General features: G+C 38.6%; 1 protein-coding gene across 3 annotated transcripts in view; it reads right to left on the reverse strand.

Annotated features, from left to right (window-relative positions):
* Positions 1 to 8,291: 8,291 nt before the first annotated feature.
* Positions 8,292 to 23,159, reverse strand: part of CCNT1 (cyclin T1) — a 44,737-nt gene continuing 29,869 nt past the window's right edge. For 2 of the 3 annotated variants that reach the window (XM_003988618.6, XM_045061735.1), the window contains exons 5-9: positions 22,425 to 22,487; positions 20,463 to 20,508; positions 19,144 to 19,307; positions 18,915 to 18,985; positions 8,292 to 9,738 (exon numbers count right to left, since the gene is read on the reverse strand). In XM_003988618.6, the coding sequence (XP_003988667.3) occupies positions 8,332 to 9,738; positions 18,915 to 18,985; positions 19,144 to 19,307; positions 20,463 to 20,508; positions 22,425 to 22,487 (1,751 nt within the window). In that variant the 3' untranslated portion in view covers positions 8,292 to 8,331. Of the gene's footprint in view, positions 9,739 to 18,914; positions 18,986 to 19,143; positions 19,308 to 20,462; positions 20,509 to 22,424; positions 22,488 to 23,159 lie in introns of those variants that run through there. The other variant, XM_045061736.1, reaches the window with a different exon arrangement.

A 23,159-nucleotide genomic window follows, 5' to 3' on the forward strand; every position in this document is an offset into this window, starting at 1 on the left:
CCTCTTGTAGAAATGAACCAACAATCTTTCCCTCTAACCCTTTTGGGTCTTTTTTGCATCCCAACATTCCCAAGCTTCTTTATCTAGTGTCAGTTTCATTTAATGTTTCTCCAGTACCAATGAGCAGGTATGATTCACAGTGCGGGTGAGTATAGAGAATCTACAATGCTCAAACAACAGCAGTCAGCTTAGTCACAAGTGATTAAAACAAAAATGGGAGGTGGAGTAGGTAGAGGAGATGCCAATTCCAGATTAGGGCATCCCTAGAAGGCCCATTACTGAAATTCATTCAACAAATATTTACTGAGTGCCTAAGTGCCATGCACTAGACATACAGAGAGAACAAGAAAGATAACCATGCTCTTTTGAAGTAAACATGCTTGAGCAGTTTGGGATTGTGGATGCAATACAAACATAGTATTAATAGCAACTGTGATTTGTACACATAAGCAAATACTCCAACCTTCAAAAGGGGTACAAAGAAGATATTTGTTATAAACACTCTATAACTCCAAACTAACTGGAGGAAACCACATTACAGAAAATATGGGAATCAGAATCTGCAACCAAGGACACCTGACTGGCTGAGTCAGTAGAGCATGCAACTCTTGAACTTGGCATTGTAAATTCAAGCCCCACGTTGGGTAGAGAGATTACTTAAAAATAAAACCTAAAAAAAAAAAAAAAGAATCTGTAACCAAATGTGGTAATATCATAAAGGGATATTAAAACTCTACTATACTGAACAATGAAAAGAGGCTTTAGGAACTAGATAAGGATACAGCAGACTTTAATTAGGTCTACCATAGGTCTTAGTTGAAATAAAACCTTCCTGCTAAATCCAAGAAAGGCAAAAAAGTTGCTATGTAGAGCCACTTCCTTCTAAGTGAGTAAGAGGGCAGATATTATTGAAGGGTCAAGATGTTAGCAAACTTTTTGTGCTGTTTAACAAAGTAGATGGCTGTTTGTAATCCACTGAACACTCTGCTAGGTATTAAATAGGTTAAAGTGGACCTGAGGATCTTTGTAAAGAGAAATTGGCAAAGATGAATTTTTTAAATTTTTTTTAAGTAACCTCATTTTGGGGCTCAAACTCATGAACCCAAGGTCAAGAGTCTCATGCTTTCCTGACTGAACCAGGAGACCCCACAAAATCAGGTGCCCCACAAAAATGAATTCTTGAGAGTTTTTCAGAATTTGGAGTTTTGGGGACCAATCCTAGAGAAAGGTATGTGTGTGAGACAGAGACAGAATGAATATGAATGAATGCCAAACTCCTCCTCTTTCTATAGTCATCCTCATCTCAGTATGACAACTCCATTCTTCCAGTTGGTCAGGCCAAGCACTGGGAATCATCCTTGACTTCTCTTCCAACCTTACAGCAGATCCTATGGCTCCATCTTCAAGATACGTAATTTCTCACTACCTAGTCCGAGCCACTCTCATCTGTTACCTTAATTATTGTGAAAGCCCCTTTAGCTTTGACTCATGCAATCCATCTTAAATACAGCAGTCCAAATGAACACTTTAAAACCTAAGCCAGATCTTGTCACTTGTCAGCTCAAAGCGTTTCGATGGTGCATTTCACTGTCTATATAATGGCTTACAAGGCCTTATAGTATCTAGCTTTCCATTGCCTCTCTAACCACATATCCTACTACTCTCTGTTCCTCACTTATGTCCATATTAGCTACACTGGCCTCCTTGCTATTTCTCAAACATGCCAGTGTATTCTCACTTCAGAACCTTTGCACTTGTTTCCTGGAATGATCCTGTAAAGTTCTTACCCCAACTATTCTCATGGCTTGCTCTCCCCTCTTCCAGATCTTTGCTGAACTGTAATCTCATGAGGCCTTCCTCCCTAGCCATCTTATTTCCAATTTCAAGAGCCTTACCTACACACACACAAAACATCTCTATCCCTCCTTCTCCCCTTTACATTCTCCAAAGTCCTTGTCATCTAACATACTAAGTTCTACTTACTTATTTGTTTCCCCTACAACTACAATGTATAAGTTCTGTGAGGGAAGGATGTTTGTGGTTTACCACCATATCCCCATCAGTAAGCAGTACACAGCACTTGATAGGTACTATTTTCTTTTCTTTTCTTTTTTTTTTAATGTTTTTATTTATTTTTGAAGGAGAGAGAGAGAGAGAGAGACAGCATGAGCAGGGGAGGAGCAGAGAGAGAGAGACACAGAATTGGAAGCAGGCTCCAGGCTCTAAGCTGTCAGCACAGAGCCCGATGCGGGGCTCGAACCCACAAACTGTGAGATCATGACCCGAGCCGAAGTCAGACGTTTAACCAACTGAGCCACCCAGGCACCCCTGATAGGTACTATTTTCTAATGAAGGAATAAATGTAAGGTAGAAAAGTGCCTGAAACTACTCTTCAGAAAAGGTTGATCTAGTATTCAATTTTAACTTGCTTTTATCGCTGTGGCTTTTTGATTACCTGTTGGTTTTGTGTTATGTGAAATGAAGAAAAGGTGCAAAAAGGTAGCACGCATATGACAGGTGACATAAACCACGAGTTCAGAAATAGGCCCCAGAGCTACAGATTGCAGTGAACACATGCCTCTTATACAGTAAATGCAATCCACAGAAGGGGCTTCAAACTTTCCTCAGAACAATGAATGATAGAGATCAAGCCATTCTTATTCAGCTATCAAGTGTCATGGAAACCATCATCACATAAACATTAGAAGATGAAACCTAATTCTATCAATTAGTTTAACAAGCCCTATGAATGGGGATCCAGTTGCACACCACCTTTATATTGATTTATACCTCATCTATTCCCAAGGATGACAGTTGATAGTAACTCTAACAAAGAGAAATCACTGAACTTATGATTTTGTAGTATCATCCATCCTTACATTATTTCTCTTCTCTTCCACTCAAACCAGACCAGAATTCTTAAAATGTCAGCAATTCCCACGAAAGTTTTAGGAGAAGTACAGCAAACAAAAATCCTAAGTTGTCTTATTTTAGAAAATGGAAGGATGACCAGAACTCAAGTGATTTTTTTTTCAGAAGTGTACATCATTCTGTTAAATTGATCTTTTTTCCTTGTAGAGTTTACTTATTTTTGAGAGAGAGAGAGAGAGAGAGAGAGTGTGTGTGAGTGGGGGAGGGGCAGAGAGAGGGTCCCAAACAGGCTCTCCACTGTCAGTGTGGAGCCCAAGTCGGGGCTTGAACTCCCAAACCGTGAGATCATGACCTGAGCCAAAATCAAGAGTCCAATGTTTAACAGCCTGAGCCACCCAGGAGGCCCCGCCTTTTAGTTTTTAAACTATAGCTTCCGCTAACTTTGTTATAATTTGGGAGTATTTTAGCATAAAATCCTTTCCCTTTAAATGTGTAATTTACATATGTGTGGTTTTACATGTCCCAGAAAGAATATTCACTATCAATTTTTCCAAGCACCACCAAAAATACTTTATTGAGTGAGGGTTTTTTCCCCCTCTGACTACATCATACTACCATACTACCGGGTTCACTGTGACCACCAGATCTTAGGTCCTTCCAATGGACTCAATTCACACAGGATCCTGTGTAGTCAGAAAGTACATACTACTACCAAAACTAAAAACTGTAATCATAACAATAAGGTGACAGTTAAAGACTAATTTGAAGACTTAGGACACATAAACAACAATCAGATAAGTGTTTTATCATTAACATTTATTGATGGGATGGATAAATACATATTGAGAAACATACTTGACAGCAAGATATCAAACTGATAGCCAGACTATAAAATGTATACAACATCCTTTTTTAAATTTTTTAAAAATGTTTTGAATTTTTTTACAAAGAGCCCTTACTGTAATGGTCACTTACATCCTATCAATCACATAACAACAGTAGAGATCCCAGGGGTAGCATCCAGAACTGAGGTGCCCCAAGGAGGACAGAGGCAACAGCAGAATAGTATGCTGAGAAAGGACTCTTAAGAGCAATACAAAGAAAACAGACAAAAATATTACCACAAAATTGTACCTGAGTGACATAGATTGGTAAAGTATTTTACTTTTTTTTTCTTCTTTGCTCTTTGGTCTGATAAGAAAACGGAGTTTCAGGTGTGTGGAACAGGATAAGGAAAGGTCAGTTTCAAATCCAGAAACCTAGGTTAACACTAAGTTAGGCTGCCGCATTCTTTTCTTTGGGTGCTTAACCCAGACAGCACTTCCATCTTACAACGATTTCCAATGTGATCAATCACTAATCAGTTCCTCAGCATTCGACTGAAGAGTTCCTGATAACCTGATGGAGACATACTTGCTCTGGCTTCAATTAGCATGCTGTCAAGCATCCCTCTCCACGCTTAACGTGGCAACGAAAAACCCAAGTCTTTCTCTTCTTTTAATTCAACCATAAATATGCACTCACAAAGGGGAAGAGCAGACACTGCTTTTTAGTAAACATTCATTTTCTTTCCCTCCCTTTTCCAATGCCAAGTTCATATTAAAAACTTTAGAAACATTAAAATGGAAGGGTCTCCCACTTAGAAAATAATTCTCACTCCAGGCCACTCTATCAGGTAGGATTGCAGTACCATGCTTGTTTCAAACTCACACCCACAGAGGGATAAAACGACAAAATAAAACTTGATATTCTGATAGAACATGAACATCTCTTAAACCATCAGGAGCAAAACTCAGTTAAAAGCTGGGTGTTAAAAAGCAGCAACATGGGAAATCTGGGGAGGTATTGAAGTCACTGAAAGCTTAGTGGGACTGCGGAGGGCTTATTTCTCACCATGTGAGGGGCTGCATAGACTGCTTAAATTCTCCTAAACCCAAGAGAATAACATTTGTATCCAACTTCAAGATGTTCTAGAATATCCCTTTTCCTACCATTAATATCAAAAGAACTTACCAACAAAGAATAATCCTTTTAAAGAAGTGACTTGTTCCCAAGTTCCCACAGTCCCTGTGTTTCTGTGGGAAACACAAAATCCTACCATACTGGGATAAGATCCCTCTAATTGCCTTTGTCCAGAAGCATAGTATGAGGGGTATACATTTTCAATACGGGGAATTAGGTAGCAAAAGTTTAAGGAAATCAAGCACTGATGTTACCATGATTTTATTTCTATACCCTAATCCATTGCTGTTTCCAACTGGAGATTTTAATTTTTTTTTCTATCAACCCTGGTGAAGCCAATAATACATAACTATGACAAAGGATATATTGAATCAAAATACTAAAATCGTTTAAAAAAAAAAAAAGAAGAAACTGAGAGTCTCAGATATTGAAACACATTGATTCATGAGTGAGAAACTTAGATTAAGTCCTACGTATTTTCTAAACCCAAAAAGCATAACTGATATTGCAGAAGACCAATTTAGCTTTAAATTAATGCTTCACTAGAGTTCAGTCAACAGCAACACAGGTATCTGATTAAAAGCCCTAAGGACATTCCACAGGTGTTTGTTTTTGCCAACACGAGAGTCAAGCAAGGTTTTAGTAATGAGATTTATAGAACTTGAAGCTCCGGGCCTGCTTACCACCACTTATCCTTTTCATAGTCTAGGTTAAAAGGAGAAAAAAAACCCATGTTTAACTAGACTAACTTTGGATGTATAAATCCCATTCTCACCCTTTGAAGGTGTGAGCATAGAGAAAACACAGAGTTTAGAAACCACACTACCCTTTGAAGCCTAAGTCTATGTTAATTTGAACAATATGCATGCTAGCTGACAGGCACATCTGCTAACCCAAATCCAGCAGCTTCATGCAGAGCACATAGGACATTCATGACATATGGACAGATCTAAAAGCAAACACTGTTGGTATCTTAAAACAGTATCAGGAGGCAGTAATATAGAAGTCTTTAAACTGACCTATATCAGCAATGATCTACTAGTGCAAACGCCAGACTACACAGCAGAAAGCAGCCCTCAGGCTCTAAAAAGCACTTTTTCTAGTTTACTCCTGACATACACACAGTAGTTAGTCTAAGGAACTAACTACAGACTGCCATGGAGAACGGCGCGGAGGCCAAACGGATATGTATGCCTCTGTGGTGAAGGGAGTGCATATGATTAGAAAATATGTGGCATTTGATGAGAAAAACTGAACACTGTAAAAGGTATTTTCATAATCAAATCAGTGATCAATTCCACCAAGACACAAATCCAAACTAAATAAACTTTTGGGAAGGTCAGGAAGGAGAGCAGACTCCACCAAACAAAATCTAAACAAATAGCCTAGATTTAGTAAGCACATCATAAATCTACCAATTACATAGCACAACACAGAAAATATCAAGGAGAAAGAGGAAAATGCCATCTGTAAAAACGAAGTAACATTCCAAGTCAAAAGTATTACTGGTTTATAGATCAGCAGAGAGCTCATTTTACACAGCAATGGCAGGCACTCTAGACAGTTCAAATATGCAGAGATACAGGACACTAATTCACCTTAAAGTTTACTGTACAAATTCCTTCCTACATTAGGCCAGTGCATCAACAATTCCAATTGCCTCGGTTTTCTCCCCAACCTGTTCCTGGCAAGCAGCAGCACATGTACAACTCCTGTCTCCCTATGACTTCCAATGAAAAATATTCAATTTCTCTATAAAGAATATTTGGTAAAGGAAGCTGCGTTAAAAACAAGAAGACAAATTCAAATTGCATCATCTTTTCCATAGCAAGAAATACCATGAAGACCAAAGACTATCACATCAAATGATATGTGGCTTGGTGGCATTTTCAGTTACACAACTTGGCTTAGAATGCTTTCTAGCCCCTTGAAAAATTTTTTTCCTCAGCAAAAGTGCTGAGTGCTAGGATCCTGAATACCACTTATCCTGAAATCTGGGATAGTCAAACACCCATAAGAATAGGACTCCTAATCCATTTTTTTTTTTTAAATTCTTCGAAACCTGAAAAACCTCTGCCTAGAAGCTAAAGCCACCAAAGATGAACGATCTGTACCTGTGGGCTAGGCTTGCTCACCCTCATGACACCAGTACTGTTAAATTCACATGCTCTAATCTCTGAAGTCATATAGGTTTGCAAAAATTAAGGATGCAGCTGTTTCCCTTTAGATATACAGATAAAAAGCAAGTCTTACATTCATAATGTAATTTAAAACACAATATCCTAAAAATACCCAATCACAATTTCATTGTTTTCAGTATCCTCTAGCTCCATGGCTTCTCCCAGAACTATTCTCATATATGGTCTGGGCTTTCATAGGCAGGATATACAGCACATCCCCCTTCCCTTCAGAGACCCTGAGACTGCTCTCACTTGAACACTTTCCCAAAGCCCAACTTGAAAAAAAGACACACCCAATTCTGTAGGGCAGAAGCCAGCCTTGCTCTCCAATCCTTCTTCCGCAACCCCACCTTTGTTCTGCATCAAAAGGAAAAAGGGGGTAAAAGTTTTTATAATGGAGTCCAGAGTCAGGCCACCGGCTACACTTGCCCAAACTAGAATTTAGAAGGCTACCAGTCAATTACAACATAAAGAAATGGGAAAATACCATGTTAAACACATGCCTCTTCCTTCCTTTATGTTCTAAAGGCCACACCGTGTTCTCTCTAGTAGACTGTTGGGAAGTGAAAATGGTGAGGGACAGGGAGGGAAAGATAAAACATGATTTTTAAACACACATACTTAAAAACGCACATACCCACACTTACATACACACTTAAAGGTCTCAACACTTCAAGTGGCCGGAGCCTATCAGAACTCAAGGCCAAAGCCTACCCTCCCATCCCCCCTACATCCCCCCCACCCTCCAATCCCACCCCCCAGGAGTCATTGCTATGTATCTCATACACACAGCAAAATCCCTATCCCCTCCCCAATGATATAAAAAAAACTAAACAGATAACTTACTTTCTTTAAATTATTTTTAAAAGTCTCTTAAAAGATTTTGACGTTTAAATACTTCCTCTCTTCTGATAATATTAAACACCAAAAGGATCCACAACTGTTTGATAAAACCAACCCTCCATATTTCAGTCCTGGCAAGAAGAGGGAAGACATCAACTCTAATCGATCTAATTAGGAGGTGGAGAGGCCAAGAACAGAGAAAGTACTCTTAATCCTTCACAGCTTAACACATTCTCACCTCTCTAATACCAGTAAAAACTATAATAAAATAGTTAAATTTCTGAGGCAGTAGATATAACAACCAAGCCCCTCTACCACCCTCCCACCTGCATGTCAATATTCATTTATTCCCTAGTCCAAGAAGGGTGACGTATTTCATGAGGGAAGTAATTTCCTTAGTCCAGAATCAGTAGTTAAAAAAAAAAAAAAAAAAAGTTGTTTTTATGGAAGTTTTTTTTTCTCCTCTTCTTTTTCTTTACTTAGGAAGGGGTGGAAGTGGTGGAGGAGGTTCTGATGGTAGAGGTGGGAGCCGGGGTTTGTCTGTATTGCCAGACCTGGAGGACATTCCACCACCCCGTGGATTCAGATATTCACCATAAGAATGAACAAATTCAAATGCAGGGGGCTGAGTGGGCTGCACACCTTGGGCACTGAGAAGGGAGTGAAGCATATTCACAGTATCTTGATAGTCTATTGTCTGGGTTGTGTTGTGACCATTGGCCCCAGTGGGCCCTTTGTCCAGTTTCATATGAGGAACTCGAGTTTTACAGCTAGGCTGTGTAAAGGGAAGGCCACTTGTGTCTGAGCTATGCCCAGGCAACTGGGCCATTGTAGGAAGAGGAGGGAAGGGGAAATTTATGGAAGAGGATTTAGTACTCTTGGCAATCTTGGCTGGATGATCAAACACTGCCCCTCCAGTCTCTTCAGAGGGGCCCCTTTTACGAGTAGAACTGGAAGAGGAGAAAGAACTAGACAAGCTATAGGGTTTGTGTGCTAAGGTGCTTGTCTGGCTACTATGTTTTGGATCACCTGGACGTTTGTTCCCAGTACCAGCTGGAAGCTGTGAGTGAGAGTGCTTGTGTGAGTGGTGATTATGATGATGATGATGATTAGATGGGTGGGTCTTGTGCTTTTCTTTGTGCTCTCGGCTCTTTGTGACACTGTCCTCTACAGAATTGTGCTTGTCAGCTGCAGCATGGACTTTAATGCGCATTTTTATCTCCTCTGGTTTTGAAGAGGCAGCTTTATCTCCACTTGCCACTGGGATTCTCATTTTGAGAGCTGCTTTGTCAGCTTTTTCCAGAAAAGGCCGCTCAGGGTTTTCTGAGCCCTCTACGGGCATTTTCAGAATGACCGAAGAATGGCTATCATGGTGTGACAGGAGATTCTGGGCAGCATATGCATACTGTGACTTCACATTGGCCTCCATGTTCTCTAATTGCCTCTTTTGGGCAGCCAACTCTTCTGCATGCTTTGCACGGTATTCTTTCAGAGACACTTTAGCTGATGGCACACTCTTACTATTTTGCTTCTGGGAAATAAATGTATTCGAACCATCCTGTTGCAAAGAATGATCAACTCCTATAAGTGCTAAATTCTCACTAGTCCGATGACCCTGAGCAGGTTCCAGTTTAAAAGGGGGTTGGGAGGACAGCCAACGTTCGCCCTGCAACATCTCCACATTGCTTAAGTTGCTGGATGACTCTTCAGTGGCTGGAAGGGAAGGCACTGAACTTGTGGTAGAAGAAGTTGACATGCTCATTAAACCTGCGATAGTTGTGTCTGAAGAGCTCTGGGAAATCATATTGAGAATTGTCTGCTCCGAAGTGTTTTCATCTGTTCCTCGATCATCTGCTTTTGTTTTCTTGGCAGCCTGGCATGCCTAGAATGAAGCAGATGACATCTCTTCACTTCAGGAAATTTATAAAATGGAAAACAAAAACAAATAAGCACAACCTAAAATAAGAAGACTGTGCTTGCTGCAACACTGGAAGTTTCAGATACTGCACAGGCAGTTGGCTACTCTGAGATCAATAATTATAACCACTAGAAGTCAGATTTTAAAAACTTTCAATCAAGAGTCATACAAACAGATCTCAAAGAGATCTCTTTACTCCCATGTTCACTGCAGCACTATTCACAACTGCCAAGATAGGGAAGCAGCCCAAGTGTCCATCCATCGATGGGTGAATGGATAAGCAAATGTGGTACTTACATACAATGAAATTATGCTTAGCCATAAAAAAAGAAAAAAAAAAAAAAGAGGAGGATTCTGGGAAAATGTCAAGAGTAGAAAGCACCAGGAATCTGTCTCCCCACCTAGAAAACAATTGGACTGGCAGAATCTGTCTGATGTAACTATTCTGGAGTCCGTTGAAGGCTTGCAACTTTTGGGGCAAGCCTTGGACAGTAAATTGAGGTTAACTTATATGAGTTTCATCTCTCAGCACATCAGCAACTACCCATCTCCTACCCCAGCCACAATGAAGGCAGTTGTGCACCTGCTCCTGGAATAGCCTGCACACACTTTGGGGAAGCCAGTACCAGCAAAAGACTATCCTACAAATATCAAGCTCTGTGCTTTGACCCGATTGCAGCTTCTGATCACAGAGGTACAGACCAAGAGGCAGGCAGCCACTGTTGTTGTGCCTCCCTCCACTGTTGCAAGCTCCTCCCCCTCTGGCTAAAGTAACTTCCAGGAGATCTGAAGCACCTGCATCCTTTCTCCTCTTCATTTTTTGCTTTTTTCCCCTTTGGGGAGCCAGACATTAAAGATCAGGACATTAGAAAACTTGGACCACACATTCCCAGGGAAAGGATCAGAAAAGAAGTGAGAATACCTTAAGTTTACACCTCAGGCTGATCCTCATCAGTGACACCATACAAAATCAAATCCACTCCACATCCAAAAACAATAACAAAAACAGAAAACCCTGGGAATCTGATTCTAGAGTTACCACATTATTAGATTCAAATGGCCAGCATTCAACAAAAAAATCACAAAGCATTTAAAGAAACAGGAAAGTATGGCCCATAAGGAAAAAAAATAAATCAACAAAAAATGCCCCTGGAAAAGACCTGATGGCAGATCTACTACACAAAGACTTTAAAATAACTCCCTTAGGGGAGTCTGGGTGGCTCAGTTGGTTGAGCTCCCGACTCTTAATTTCAGCTCAGGTCATGATCTCACGGTTGAGCTCCCGACTCTTAATTTCAGCTCAGGTCATGATCTCACGGTTCATGAGTTTGAGCCCCATGAAGGGGGCTCACTCTCTCTCTCAAAATAAGTAACATTGTAAAAAATTCAAAAAAAAAAAAAAAGTCTATAACTGTGCCTTTGTTTCCTACATGATTTAAGAGACTTAATACATTTTAAGGGAAAAAACACAATTATTAGTGTAAAAGCTAGTTATTACTGTAACTTTGGTTTGTAATTCAAATCTTAATTTCTATATAATTTAAGAGCCTAATGCATCTAAAAGGATTATTAGTTTATGTTCTGCGGGCATGCAATGCTTAAAAATACAACTTTGTGACAGCCACCAATCAAAAGATGTGGGGACACAGCTAAAAGGAGGAGTTTTTTTGTATGTTATGTTACTGAAGTTAAACCAATATAAATTCAAATTAGTATAACTTTATGATGTTAAATGTAATCTTCATGAGAACCACAAAGAAAATAGCCATAAAATACACACAAAAGGAAATGAGAAAAGAATTTAAAATTTTCACTATGGAAAAATCACCTAAAAGAAGACAGTAATGTAAGAAATGAGGGACAAAAAACTATAAGGCATATAGAAAACAAATAGCATAAGCATAATGATATCATTTATAATTACTTTTAAGTGTAAATAGATTAAATTTTTGTCAAAATGCATAAAAGCATATGTCCAACTATATATACGCTCTCTACAAGCAACTGAGATCCTAAGACCCAAACTTGAAAATAGGAGGAGGGAAAAAAATACACCATGCAAACAGTACCCAAGAGACAGCAAGGGTGGCTAGTGGTATACTTTTTTTTTTTAAGTTTCTAACTTTTTTTAAGTTTATTTATTTATTTAGAGAAAGAGAGAGAGAGACTGCATGGGTGTGTGAGTGGGGGAGGAGCAAACAGAGAATCCCAAGCAGGCTCCATACTACCAGCTTGGAGCCCAACACAGAGCTCGAACTCACAAACCGTGATATCATGACCTGAGCCAGAACTGAGAGTAGGACACTTAACTAACTGAGCTACCCAGGCACCCCCAAGGGTGGCTACACTAATATAAAACAAATACACTTTAAAACCAAAAAAGTTTTCAAAAAAAAAATAAAAAAGGTTTCAAGAGAAAAGAGCATATATTACTAATAGGCTCAATACAACAACTATAACTATTATAAACATTTACACACCCAATAAAAGACCATCAAAATACAGGAAGCAAAACCTACAGAATTGAAGGAAGAAATAAGACAGTTTTATACTAATAGGTGCAGACTTCAATACCTACCCACAACAATGGACAGAACAAGCCAACAAAAGATAAACAGAGAACTTAAAAAATAAACCAACTAGCTCTAACAGACATATATGAACACTCTACCCAACAACACTATAAACATTCTTCTCAAGTACACATAGGGCAATTACCAGGATAGACCATATGTGAGGCCACAAATTAAGTCTCAATAGATTTTTAAAAGACAGATACCATACAAATTAACTTTTTTGACCACAACAGAATGAAGTTAGAAATCAGTAACAAAAGGAAAACTGGAAAATTCACAAAATTGTGGAAATTAAACAGCACTTTTTAAAAATATTTATTTATTTATTTATTTATTTATTTATTTATTTATTTATTTATTTATTTATTTATTTAAGAGAGAAAAAGAGAGCTCAAGCAGGGGAGGGGCAAAGAGAGAGGGAAACAGAGAATCCCAAGCAGGCTCCGCCCTGCCAGCACGTAGCCCAATGGGGGGCTCAAACCCACAAACCGTGAGATCATGACCTGAGCCAAAACCAAGAGTCAGATGCTTAACTGCCTGTGCCACCCAGGCGCCTCTAAACAGCACTTTTAAACAACCAATGGATCAAAGAAGAAATCAAAGGGGAAACTGGAAAATACTTAGGGATGAATGAAAACAAAAACACAACTATCAAAAGTTATGGGATGGGGGCACCTGGGTGGCTCAGTTGGTTAAGCGTCTGACTTAAGATCATGATCTCACGGCTCGTGAATTCAGGCCCCACACTGGGCTCCATGCCTACCGCTCGGAGCCTGGAGCCTACTTTCGATTCTGTGTCTCCCTCTCTCTCTCTGCCCCTCCCCTAATCGCACTCTGTCTCTCCCTCTCAAAAATAAAATAAAACATTAAAAAAATAATTTTTAAATTTATGGGATGTAGCAAAAGCAGTGCTAAAGGAGAAATTTATAGCTATGAGCACTGACATTTAAAAAACAATAAAGATCTCAAATTAACAAACTAACCTTATAACTTGAGCAACTAGAAAAAAGAACAAACTAAAGCCAAAGCAAGAAGAAAGGAAATACCAAAGATTAGAGCAGAGATAAACAAAACAGAAAACATAATAGAGAAAAATTAATAAAACTAGAAGTTGGCTCTTTGAGAAGATCAAAAAAGTTAAACCTTTATTTAGATAAATGGTCTGAGAAAAAAACAGAAGACTCAAACCACTAAAATCAGAAATAAAAGTGGAGACATTGCTACCAATTCTACAGAAATAAAAAGGATTATAAGAGTACTTTGAACAATCATATGCCAACAAATTAGATAATCTAGATGAAATGGACAAAGTTCTGGAAACACAAAACCTACCAAGAATAAACCATAAAGTGTAGAAAATCTGAACAGATCTGTCTAGTCAGGAGACTGAATCAATTAAAAAAAAAAAAAAAAAAAAAAACTCCCAACAAAGAACAGCCCTGGACATGATGGCTTCACTAGTGAATCTTAACAAAACATTTAGAGTAACACCAATCTTTTTTAAATTTTCCCAAAAATTTGAAGAGGAAGGAACACCTCTCAACTCATTCTATAAGGCCAGCATTACCCTGATATCAAAGCCAGACAAAGACACTACAAGAAAACTAGAGCGCCTAGGTGGCTCAGTCAGTTAAGCGTCTGACTTTGGCTCAGGTCATGATCTCACGGTTCATGAGTTTGAGCCCCGTGTTGGACTCTGTGCTGACAGCTCAGAACCTGGAGCCTGCTTCAGATTCTGTATCTCTGTCTCTCTCTGACCCTTCCCCACTCTCTCTCACAAAAGTAAATAAACATTAAAAAGAAAGAAAGAAAATTATAGACTAATATCCCTTATGACCACTGATGTAGTAATTCTCAACAAAATACTAACAAACTCGGGGCGCCTGAGTGGCTCAGTCGGTTAAGGGTCCGACTTCAGCTCAGGTCATGATCTCACGGCTTGTGAGTTTGAGCCCTGCATCTGGCTCTGTGCTGACAGCTCAAAGCCTAGAGCCTCTTCAGATTCTGTGTCTTTCTCTCTCTCTCTGCCCCTCCCTCACTCACACTGTCTCTCTCTGTCTCTGTCTCTCAAAAATAAACATTAAAAAAAAAACCTAACAAACAGAATTTATTAGCAGCATATTAAAAGGATTATACACTATGACCAAAGGGATTCATTTCTGAAATGCATGAATGGTTCAACATACAAAAGTCAACCATGTGTACATCACATAAACACAATAAAGGAAAAAACCACATGATCGTCTAGATACAGAAAAAGCATCTGACAAAATTCAATACCCTTCCATGATAAAAACACCTAACAAAACAGGACTAGAAGGAAACTACCTCAAAAAAAAAAGCCATATACAAAAAACACACAGCAAATATCACATTCAACAGTGAAAAACTGAAAGCCTTTCGGCTAAGATACAGAAAAAGGCAAGGATGCCCACTCCTATTCAACAAAGTACTAGAAGTTCTCATCATAACAACTAGGCAAGAAGTGCATGGGTGGCTCAGTGGGTTGAGCATGTGACTCTTGATTTCAGTTCAGGTCATGATTCCAATGTCATGGGATCCACACCTGCATCAGGCTCAGCACTGAGTGTGGAGCCTGCTTAAGATTCTCTCTCTCTCCTTCTGCCCCTCTCCCCTGCTCACATACACTCACACTTTCTCTCTCACGCTCAAATTAAAAAAATAAAATAAAAGAACTAGGCAAGAAAAAGGAGTAAGTATTCAAATTGGCAAAAAAGTAAAATTATCTGTTTGCAGATGATAATAATCTTGCATAGAAAACACACACACACAAAATAAATGAATTCAGCAAAATAGCAGGATACAAAGTCAACACATAAAATTCAGTTGCATTTCTGTACATGAAGAATCTGTTAAGGAAATAATGAAATAATTCTATTTACAATAGCATCAAAAAAAAAAAAAAAAAAAAAACAAAACCGAATGACTAACATAACCAAGGAAGTGAAAAACTTGTACAATTAAAACTGCAAAACACTGTTGAAAGAAATTAAGACATAAATGAAAACTCATCCCATGTTCTAGATTCAAAGATTTAATATTGTTAAAATGTGAATATTATTACCCTAAGTAATTTACAAATTCAATGCAATCCCCACCAAAATCCCAATGATGTTTTTTGGCAAAATAGAAATGGCTACCCTAAAATTCATATGGGATCTCTAAAGACCCCAAATAGCTAAAACAATTTGAAAATGAGAAACAAAACTGGAGAATTCACACTTCCTGATTTCAAAACTTACTACAAAGCTACAGTAATCACTGTACAGTAATACAGTGTGGTACTGGCATAAAGAGACATACAGACAAATGAACAGAATAGAAAGCCCAGAAATAAATCCACGCAATATATGGCCAAATGATTTCTGCCAAAGGTGCCAAGACCATTTAACGGCATAAGAATACTTTTTTTTTTTTTTAAATGTTTATTTTGAGAGAGAGACAGAGCATGAGCAGGGGAGGGACAGAGAGGGACAGAATCCAAAGCAGGCTCCAGGCTCTGACCTGTCAGCAGAGCCCAATGCAGGGCTCAAACCCACGAATCACGAGATCATAACCTGAGCCAAACTCAGACTCTTAACCAACTGAGCCATCCAGGTGCTACAGGATAGTCATTTCAATAAACAGTGCTAGGAATACTAGATATCCACATGCAAAAAAATGAAACTGTACCCTTGCCTAATACTACATACAAAGTTAACTCAAAAATGGATACAGAACTTAAAACTCTTAGAAGAAAACACAGAACAAAAGCTTCACAACAGTGGATTTGGCAACTTCCTGGATATAACATCAATGGCACAGATAACAACAAAAAGAACAATCTGAACTTCAAAAATTTTTTTTTTATTTTTCTAATTAAAAAAATTTAGGAATCACTTCAAAAAATTAAAATTAAAAACAGCAATTCCACTTCTGGGTACATAACCAAAAGAATCAAAAGCAAGGTCTTGAAGAAATACTTGTACATGTTCACAGCAGCATTATTTACAATAGCTAAAATATGGAAGCCACCCAAGTGTCCATCAACAGATGAATAGTTATGGAAAATGTGGTACATACACACAATGGAATATAACTCAGCCTTTAAAAGAAACAAAACTCAGTAAGCTACAACATGGATGAGACTTGAGAACATTATGCTAAATGAAATAAGCCACAAAAAGATAAATACTGTGGGTGCCTGGGTGGCTCAGTCAGTTGAGCGACTGACTTCAGCTCAGGTCATGGTCTCACGGTTTGTGAGTTCGATCCCCGCGTCGGGGCCTGTGCTTACAGCTTGGAACCTGGAGCCTGCTTCAGATTCTGTGTCTCCCTCTCTCTTTCTGCCCCTCCCCCACTCATTCTCTCTCTCTCTCTCTCTCTCTCTCTCTCTCTCTCTCTCTCTCTCTCAGAAATAAACATTAAAAAAAAAGATAAATACTGTATGATTCCACTTCTATGAGGTACTTACAGTAGTCAAATCATAAAGACAGAGCATAATTGTGGTTGTCAATGGCTGGAGTTGGGGGAGGGGGAATAGGTAGTTATTTAATGGGTATAAAGTTCCAGTTTTACAAGATGAATGAAAAGAATTATGGAGGTGAACGGTAATGATGGGTGCACAACGATATGAATATATTTAATACTACCGAGCTATACACTTAAAAATAGTTAAGATGGGGTCCCCTGGGGGCTCAGTCAGTTAAGCGTCTGACTTTGGCTCAAGTCATGATTTCATGGTTCGTGAGTTCAAGCCCCACATCGGCCTCTGTGCTGACAGCTAGCTCAGAGTCTGGAGCCTGTCTTCAGATTCTGGGTCTCCCTCTCTCTGCTCATGCTGTCTCTGTCTCTCTCTCTCTTTCTCCCTCAAAAATAAATGCAACATTAAAATAATTTTAAAAAAATAGTTAAGATGGTAACTTTAATGTCATATGTATTTTACCAAAATTAAAAAGAAAAAAAAGATGGAAATCCAGCCATCTGCCATAATATGAACGAACCTGGAAGGCCTTTTGCTGTGAAATATGCTAGACACAGGAAGACAAAAACACTGCATGATCTCACTTATATATCTAAAATAGTTAAACTCATATAGACAAAACAGATAGTGGCCTGGGGGGAGGAGGAAAACAAGGACATGTTAGTCAAAGGGTACAAAGTGCCAGTTATACAAGGTAAGTCCTAGAGACCCACTATACAACATAATGTCTGTAGTTTAACAATATAGTACTGTATATGTGAAAATCTGCTAAAGGGGTCAATCTCGTTAGGTGTTCTATCACCTGCCAAAAAAGTTACATTAATCTATACCAATGCTACAGGCAATTAAAAAAATGAATCTGTGCATATCTAAAATCCATTTGTGAACGTCTATGCCTTATGACTGCATAGGACAGCAGTTAGTGCAAAAGCAAATTCCAGAAATATTGGTGAGGTGTGATGTGATTACCATGGTGACCTATGTACTCATAAGCCTCCTTTGAATCCTAGGCAAACTCATTTTCTACAATTCACTGAGCTCAGAAGAATGGAATTAAGTTTATCAATCTGGATTTCTGAGAATGCAGGGAACATTTAAAAACAAACTTTCTGGGGCGCCTGGGTGGCACAGTCGGTTGGGCGTCCGACTTCAGCCAGGTCACGATCTCGCGGTCCGTGAGTTCGAGCCCCGCGTCAGGCTCTGGGCTGATGGCTCAGAGCCTGGAGCCTGTTTCCGATTCTGTGTCTCCCTCTCTCTCTGCCCCTCCCCCGTTCATGCTCTGTCTCTCTCTGTCCCAAAAATAAATAAACGTTGAAAAAAAAAAATTTAAATAAAAAAATAATAATAATAAAAACAAACTTTCTATCTGACACTAGGGGGAAAAAAGATTCCATTATGCATAAGTAAAACTTTGAAAAATATTTGAAATACAACTTTAGCCTGCAACCTAAATAAAAACAAAGTTCTAAAATCCATTTAAAAAGCAAGTAATGTCAGGGTGCCTGGGTGGCTCAGTTGGTTAAGTGTCCAACTTTGGCTCAGGTCATGATCTCACAGTTCATTTATTCGAGCCCCACATCCATCGGGCTCTGTGCTGACAGCTCAGAGCCTGGAGCCTGCTTCATACTCTGTGTCTCCCTCTCTCTTTACCCCTCCCTGCTCATTCTCTGTCTCTCTCTCAAAAATAAATAAACGTTAAAAAAAACAAACTTAAAAAGCAAATAATGTCAAAGACAGCATGATACCAGCTCTAACCCTGCAACTCCATCTTTCCTGTACCAGAAGTCAACACTTTATGACTCAGAGAAGCCATACTTTTCCCAAAAGTCTCCACACAAAAAACACTCAACCAATGTTGCTAACTGACTATATCACAGGAGTTGCACAACACAAAACAAATTCTGCTATTACCTACCACCATGGACTTCTGGGCCAGTATCCAAGTTATGAAGCTATCAGTATGTAACTAAGAAAAGGAAAATTCCAAACATGGGGTATGTATCCAATTCTGCTATATTCACTGTGCAGTCAAAAGAAGAAAAAATAGTTTTGTACCGCAAGCTGACAGCAAAAATTCTTACCCTCCAATTCCGAATTCGTTTGAGCCTGTTGGGAGTTTTCTCCAGAATCTGTAGAAATTCATGTGTCAGTTCTACAAATGAAATAGAACATTTGAGAAAAACTTAAAGCACAAGTAAAAACCAAGAATAACCTCAACTAACTATTTTCTTCTGAATCAAGTCACTTTGGGCCAGATATGTGACAGATCAAGAGCAAGTGCTTTCAAAGGTCCCTTACTCTAAAACTTACCATCTAAAAGTTCCAAGGTCACAGTGGCGTCAACATACTCCCACCAGTGCTTCCCATCAGTTGAGACTGGGATCTCCCAGTTGGACCACTTGCAAGCCAGATGAATGCAGACACAGGCCACCACAGGAGGTGTGTACTGCAGGCTAAATGTGGTCAAATGCAGGCTGACATCAGAGGGAAGGAAACAAGAGAGTGTCATGAGCTCTCAATTCTGAACCCAAAGTTAAAACTCTCCATTATTTAAAAAGAAAAAAAAAAAAGTTAAAAAAAAAAACCACTGGGGAGTAAAAAGGGCAAGAAATATCCAGTGCTCTGATCCAGCACTCAACATGACTTTCCATTAACCCACCTGCCCACTCAGGTAACATTTCTAAACTTTTTGGCTACACATCACTCAATCCACATACTGACGAAGGACCAGGACCAGGACCGGGACCAAAACCAAACAGACAAGGAACTCTGTTATTTAAAATAAGAATCTATTAAAATAAGCTTCTTCTGAGAAGCAGCTTAGAACTTAAGGAAAATTGTAAGATTCTGGCTATGTGTAACCCCTAAACCAAATACTTAAAACCCCCTTAAAATTATCTTGTCTCTTGCCAATCACAGGTCTGGTCCACTTAAAATAACGAATAGACAATTACTCTCTTAATTGTGAATGTGGCTGATTGATGGTTTACTTCAAAAATGTCTCCTATCAGGCTATAAAAGTGAACTTCTTAGTCCCGGCATCAATAGAAGTTATCTTTGGTTTCCATGAACAATCAATTAGAGATGAGAATGAGCAAATAATTTGGTAATACAAGTTATATATTAATTATTTTAAAGCAAGAAAAAAGAAAATTATTATAACTCTTTACACATATATATGCCCATTTATCTGGAATGGAGGAAGAAAAAGGAAGTCTTTTCATTATCATAATTATTGCAGAATCCTCCAAATTAGATTCTCAGTCACTGTCAATGAACCCCAAGTTTACCTAAACTTACAGAACTATGCTCTTGGATATCTTAAAGAAAGGTAAGACATGCAGAATTGAGTAGGCTACCAAACAAACAGTACTACACAATTATATTACCTTAGCAAGTTAAATAGCATGGAAATTTAAGGTACAGTATGAAAACTGTATAGAAAAATCAACATTTACCAGAAAATTGTCTGTTATCACATTGTTATCAAAGATCCATCCTGGGTCTTTGGGTTCTAGTTTACTAAGTGCCAGACCTGATATCTTTCCACATACCCCTCAAAAGGTGACAATTCCAACCCAAATAAAGTCCTATCCCAAAATATAAGGGAAAAATATTAAAATATAAACCTGTTGGTTGCCATGAAGTAAGAAGTCTGTGCTAAGTCCTTGCTTGCTAAAAAAAAAAGGGGGGGGAGAGGAGGGAAAAATTATTAGTTCCTTTCATTCTCAACAATTATTTAGTGAACATTTAATATTTCCACGTAGAGAATATCATAACGAATAAGGCAGACAGGGTCCGTGATCACCTGCTATTTAACATTATACCAAAAGTGACAAATTAGTTTTTGTGATTACAATAACTATGCTGCTTCCAGACCTAGGAACTCAAGCTTTCTACACACCAAATATTTGGGGTACTTGTTTAAAATGCAATTCCTGGACATCCTCCCTACAGTGTGACTCAGTATGTCTGGAGAAGGATACAAGCATTTTTAATAGGTAACCCAGAAATTCTGATGCAAGAGTTCACTGAGAAATACTGAACTGGAAGATGAACTAATTTGGAGGCAAGATCAGAACCCAGAATATACCTTGATATATTTGGTAAAAGTGATTTGTGCTTTAAAAAAAAAAAAAAAAAAAAAAGGTTTTTAATGGAGTATCCTGTGATTCATACCCCAAGTCATCAAATAACATGAATTACTGATATATCATAATCAAGGGGGAAAAAAAAACAATGACACATCCCTCTTTCCCCAAAAAACTTCTCTGGGTAAAATAAAGCTTAGTCTTTTCAATATTAGCATGTATCTACCTCTGTTTATAACCTTATCCTTGTTCAAAATAAACCTTCTTATGCTTTCAAAATATAAAGAACTTGGGGAAACTTTGGAAGGCAGCTATGCTCACCACTATACCACCAACGCTGCACAAGAAGTTGGGAAAACTTTGGGAATTTACAGATGAAGCACACATTAGCAAAATATAAAATAAAGCCAATTGTTAGTTTCATCTACAAAATGAAAAGGCACTCCAATGCACAAGTGTCTAGATATTGCTACTACTATTAAACTAAGTAAAAGGAACAAGGTTTCATGCAATTATAGCTACTAGGTTAAATTAGAAAAAAAAAAAAAAAAAGGAAGTCCTGCCAAGGGTTTGTCAATCATGGAAATAAGTCAAATAAACTCTACATGATCCTCTGAGTGGCCTAGGACAATCAACCCTAAAATCAAATTAAGATCACCACTCCCAAGATAACCTTAAACTGCTATTAGATACTCATGATTTGACTTTATAAAATCTGCTCCAGGCTCTGAAAAACATCCTCAAGAGGCTAATTCTCTTTAACTGTTCTTAAAAATTTTAAGAACCCAGGGCACCTAGGTAACTCAGTGGGTTAAGCATCCAACTTGGGTTCAAGTCATGATCTTATGGTTTGTGAGTTCAAGCCCCAAATCAGGCTCTGCACTGACAACACAGACCCTGCTTCAGATTCTGTCTCCCTCTCTCTCTGCCCCTCTCCCACATGCATGTTCTTTCTCGTTCTCTCTCAAAAATAAACATTAAAAAAAAAAAAAAAAAAATCCTCGGGGCACCTGGGTGACTCAGTCAGTTAAGCGTCTGACTTCAGCTCAGGTCATGATCCCACCATTGGTGGGTTTGAGTCCCACCAACTCAATTTTAAAATCCCAAGTTAGAGGGGTGCCTGGGTGGCTCAGTCAGTTAAGTGTCTGACTTCAACTCAGGTCATGATCTCATGGTTCATGAGTTCGAGCCCTGCATTGGGCTCTGTGCTGACAGCTCAGAGCCTGGAGCCTGCTTCAGATTCTTTGTCTCCCTCTCTCTCTGCCCCTCCCCCACCTGTGCTCGCTCACGCTCTCTCTCTCCCAAATATAAACATTAAAAAAACTTTTTTAATAAAATAAAATCCCAAGTTAGAAACACTCATTTTGATTTAAACCAGGTAGTCCTTTCAATTTAACTTCTAGCTAAATTAGCTGTTATATATCTGTCCACCATAAATAAATCATAGCCATTAAATGGTAAAACAACTTTAGACAACCGTTTCAAGCTGGGATTCCTTACCTCGAACCAGTTGAGTGCACTTTACCACATGTGTATGTGGATGATCAATTGTTAGTTCAAATCCTTTTAAAAAAATAAAATAACTAGTTAAAAGCTAAAGATACTAGAGTCATTTTATACTTCTGAGTCATCATTAAAGGCCTCCCTCATTTTCCTCTCCCAAAAGTGCTGTTCAGAGGCTAAGAGGGTCACACAACATACACAGCATGCTCTTCTCTAAGACATATGATCTTTAATGACACTTATATTTTGACCTAAATAATAAAGCTAATGCACTTTTAAGACTCCTGACGAACCAATAATCTCTAAATAGAAAACACTTTTTCTAGGGACAATAGAATATAAGGTTAGAATAAACAGTCATTCAAGTAGTAACTTCTAAAGCTTAACCTTGAGAAAACATTTTAAAACCTATTCCTCTTGGGGCACCTGGGTGGCTCAGTCAGTTAAGCGTCTTGGCTCGGGTCATGATCTCACAGTTGGAGCCCCACGTTGGGCTCTGCGCTGACAGTGTGGGGCCTGCTTAGGATCCTCCGTCTCCCTCTGTCTCTGCCCCTCCCCTGAGCATGCTCTCTTTCTCTCAAAATAAACAAACAAACCAAAAAAAACTACTCCTTTAAAAAAAATTTTAATAAAATAAAAATAAATTAAAAAAAAAAACTACTACTTTTATCTCAGTTTTGTTCCTTTTCAACATTCTAACTTATAATAATAAGTAGTAATCATTTATTTAAC

The sequence above is a fragment of the Felis catus genome, chromosome B4, assembly GCF_018350175.1.
Source record: "Felis catus isolate Fca126 chromosome B4, F.catus_Fca126_mat1.0, whole genome shotgun sequence".
NCBI lineage: Eukaryota > Metazoa > Chordata > Mammalia > Carnivora > Felidae > Felis > Felis catus.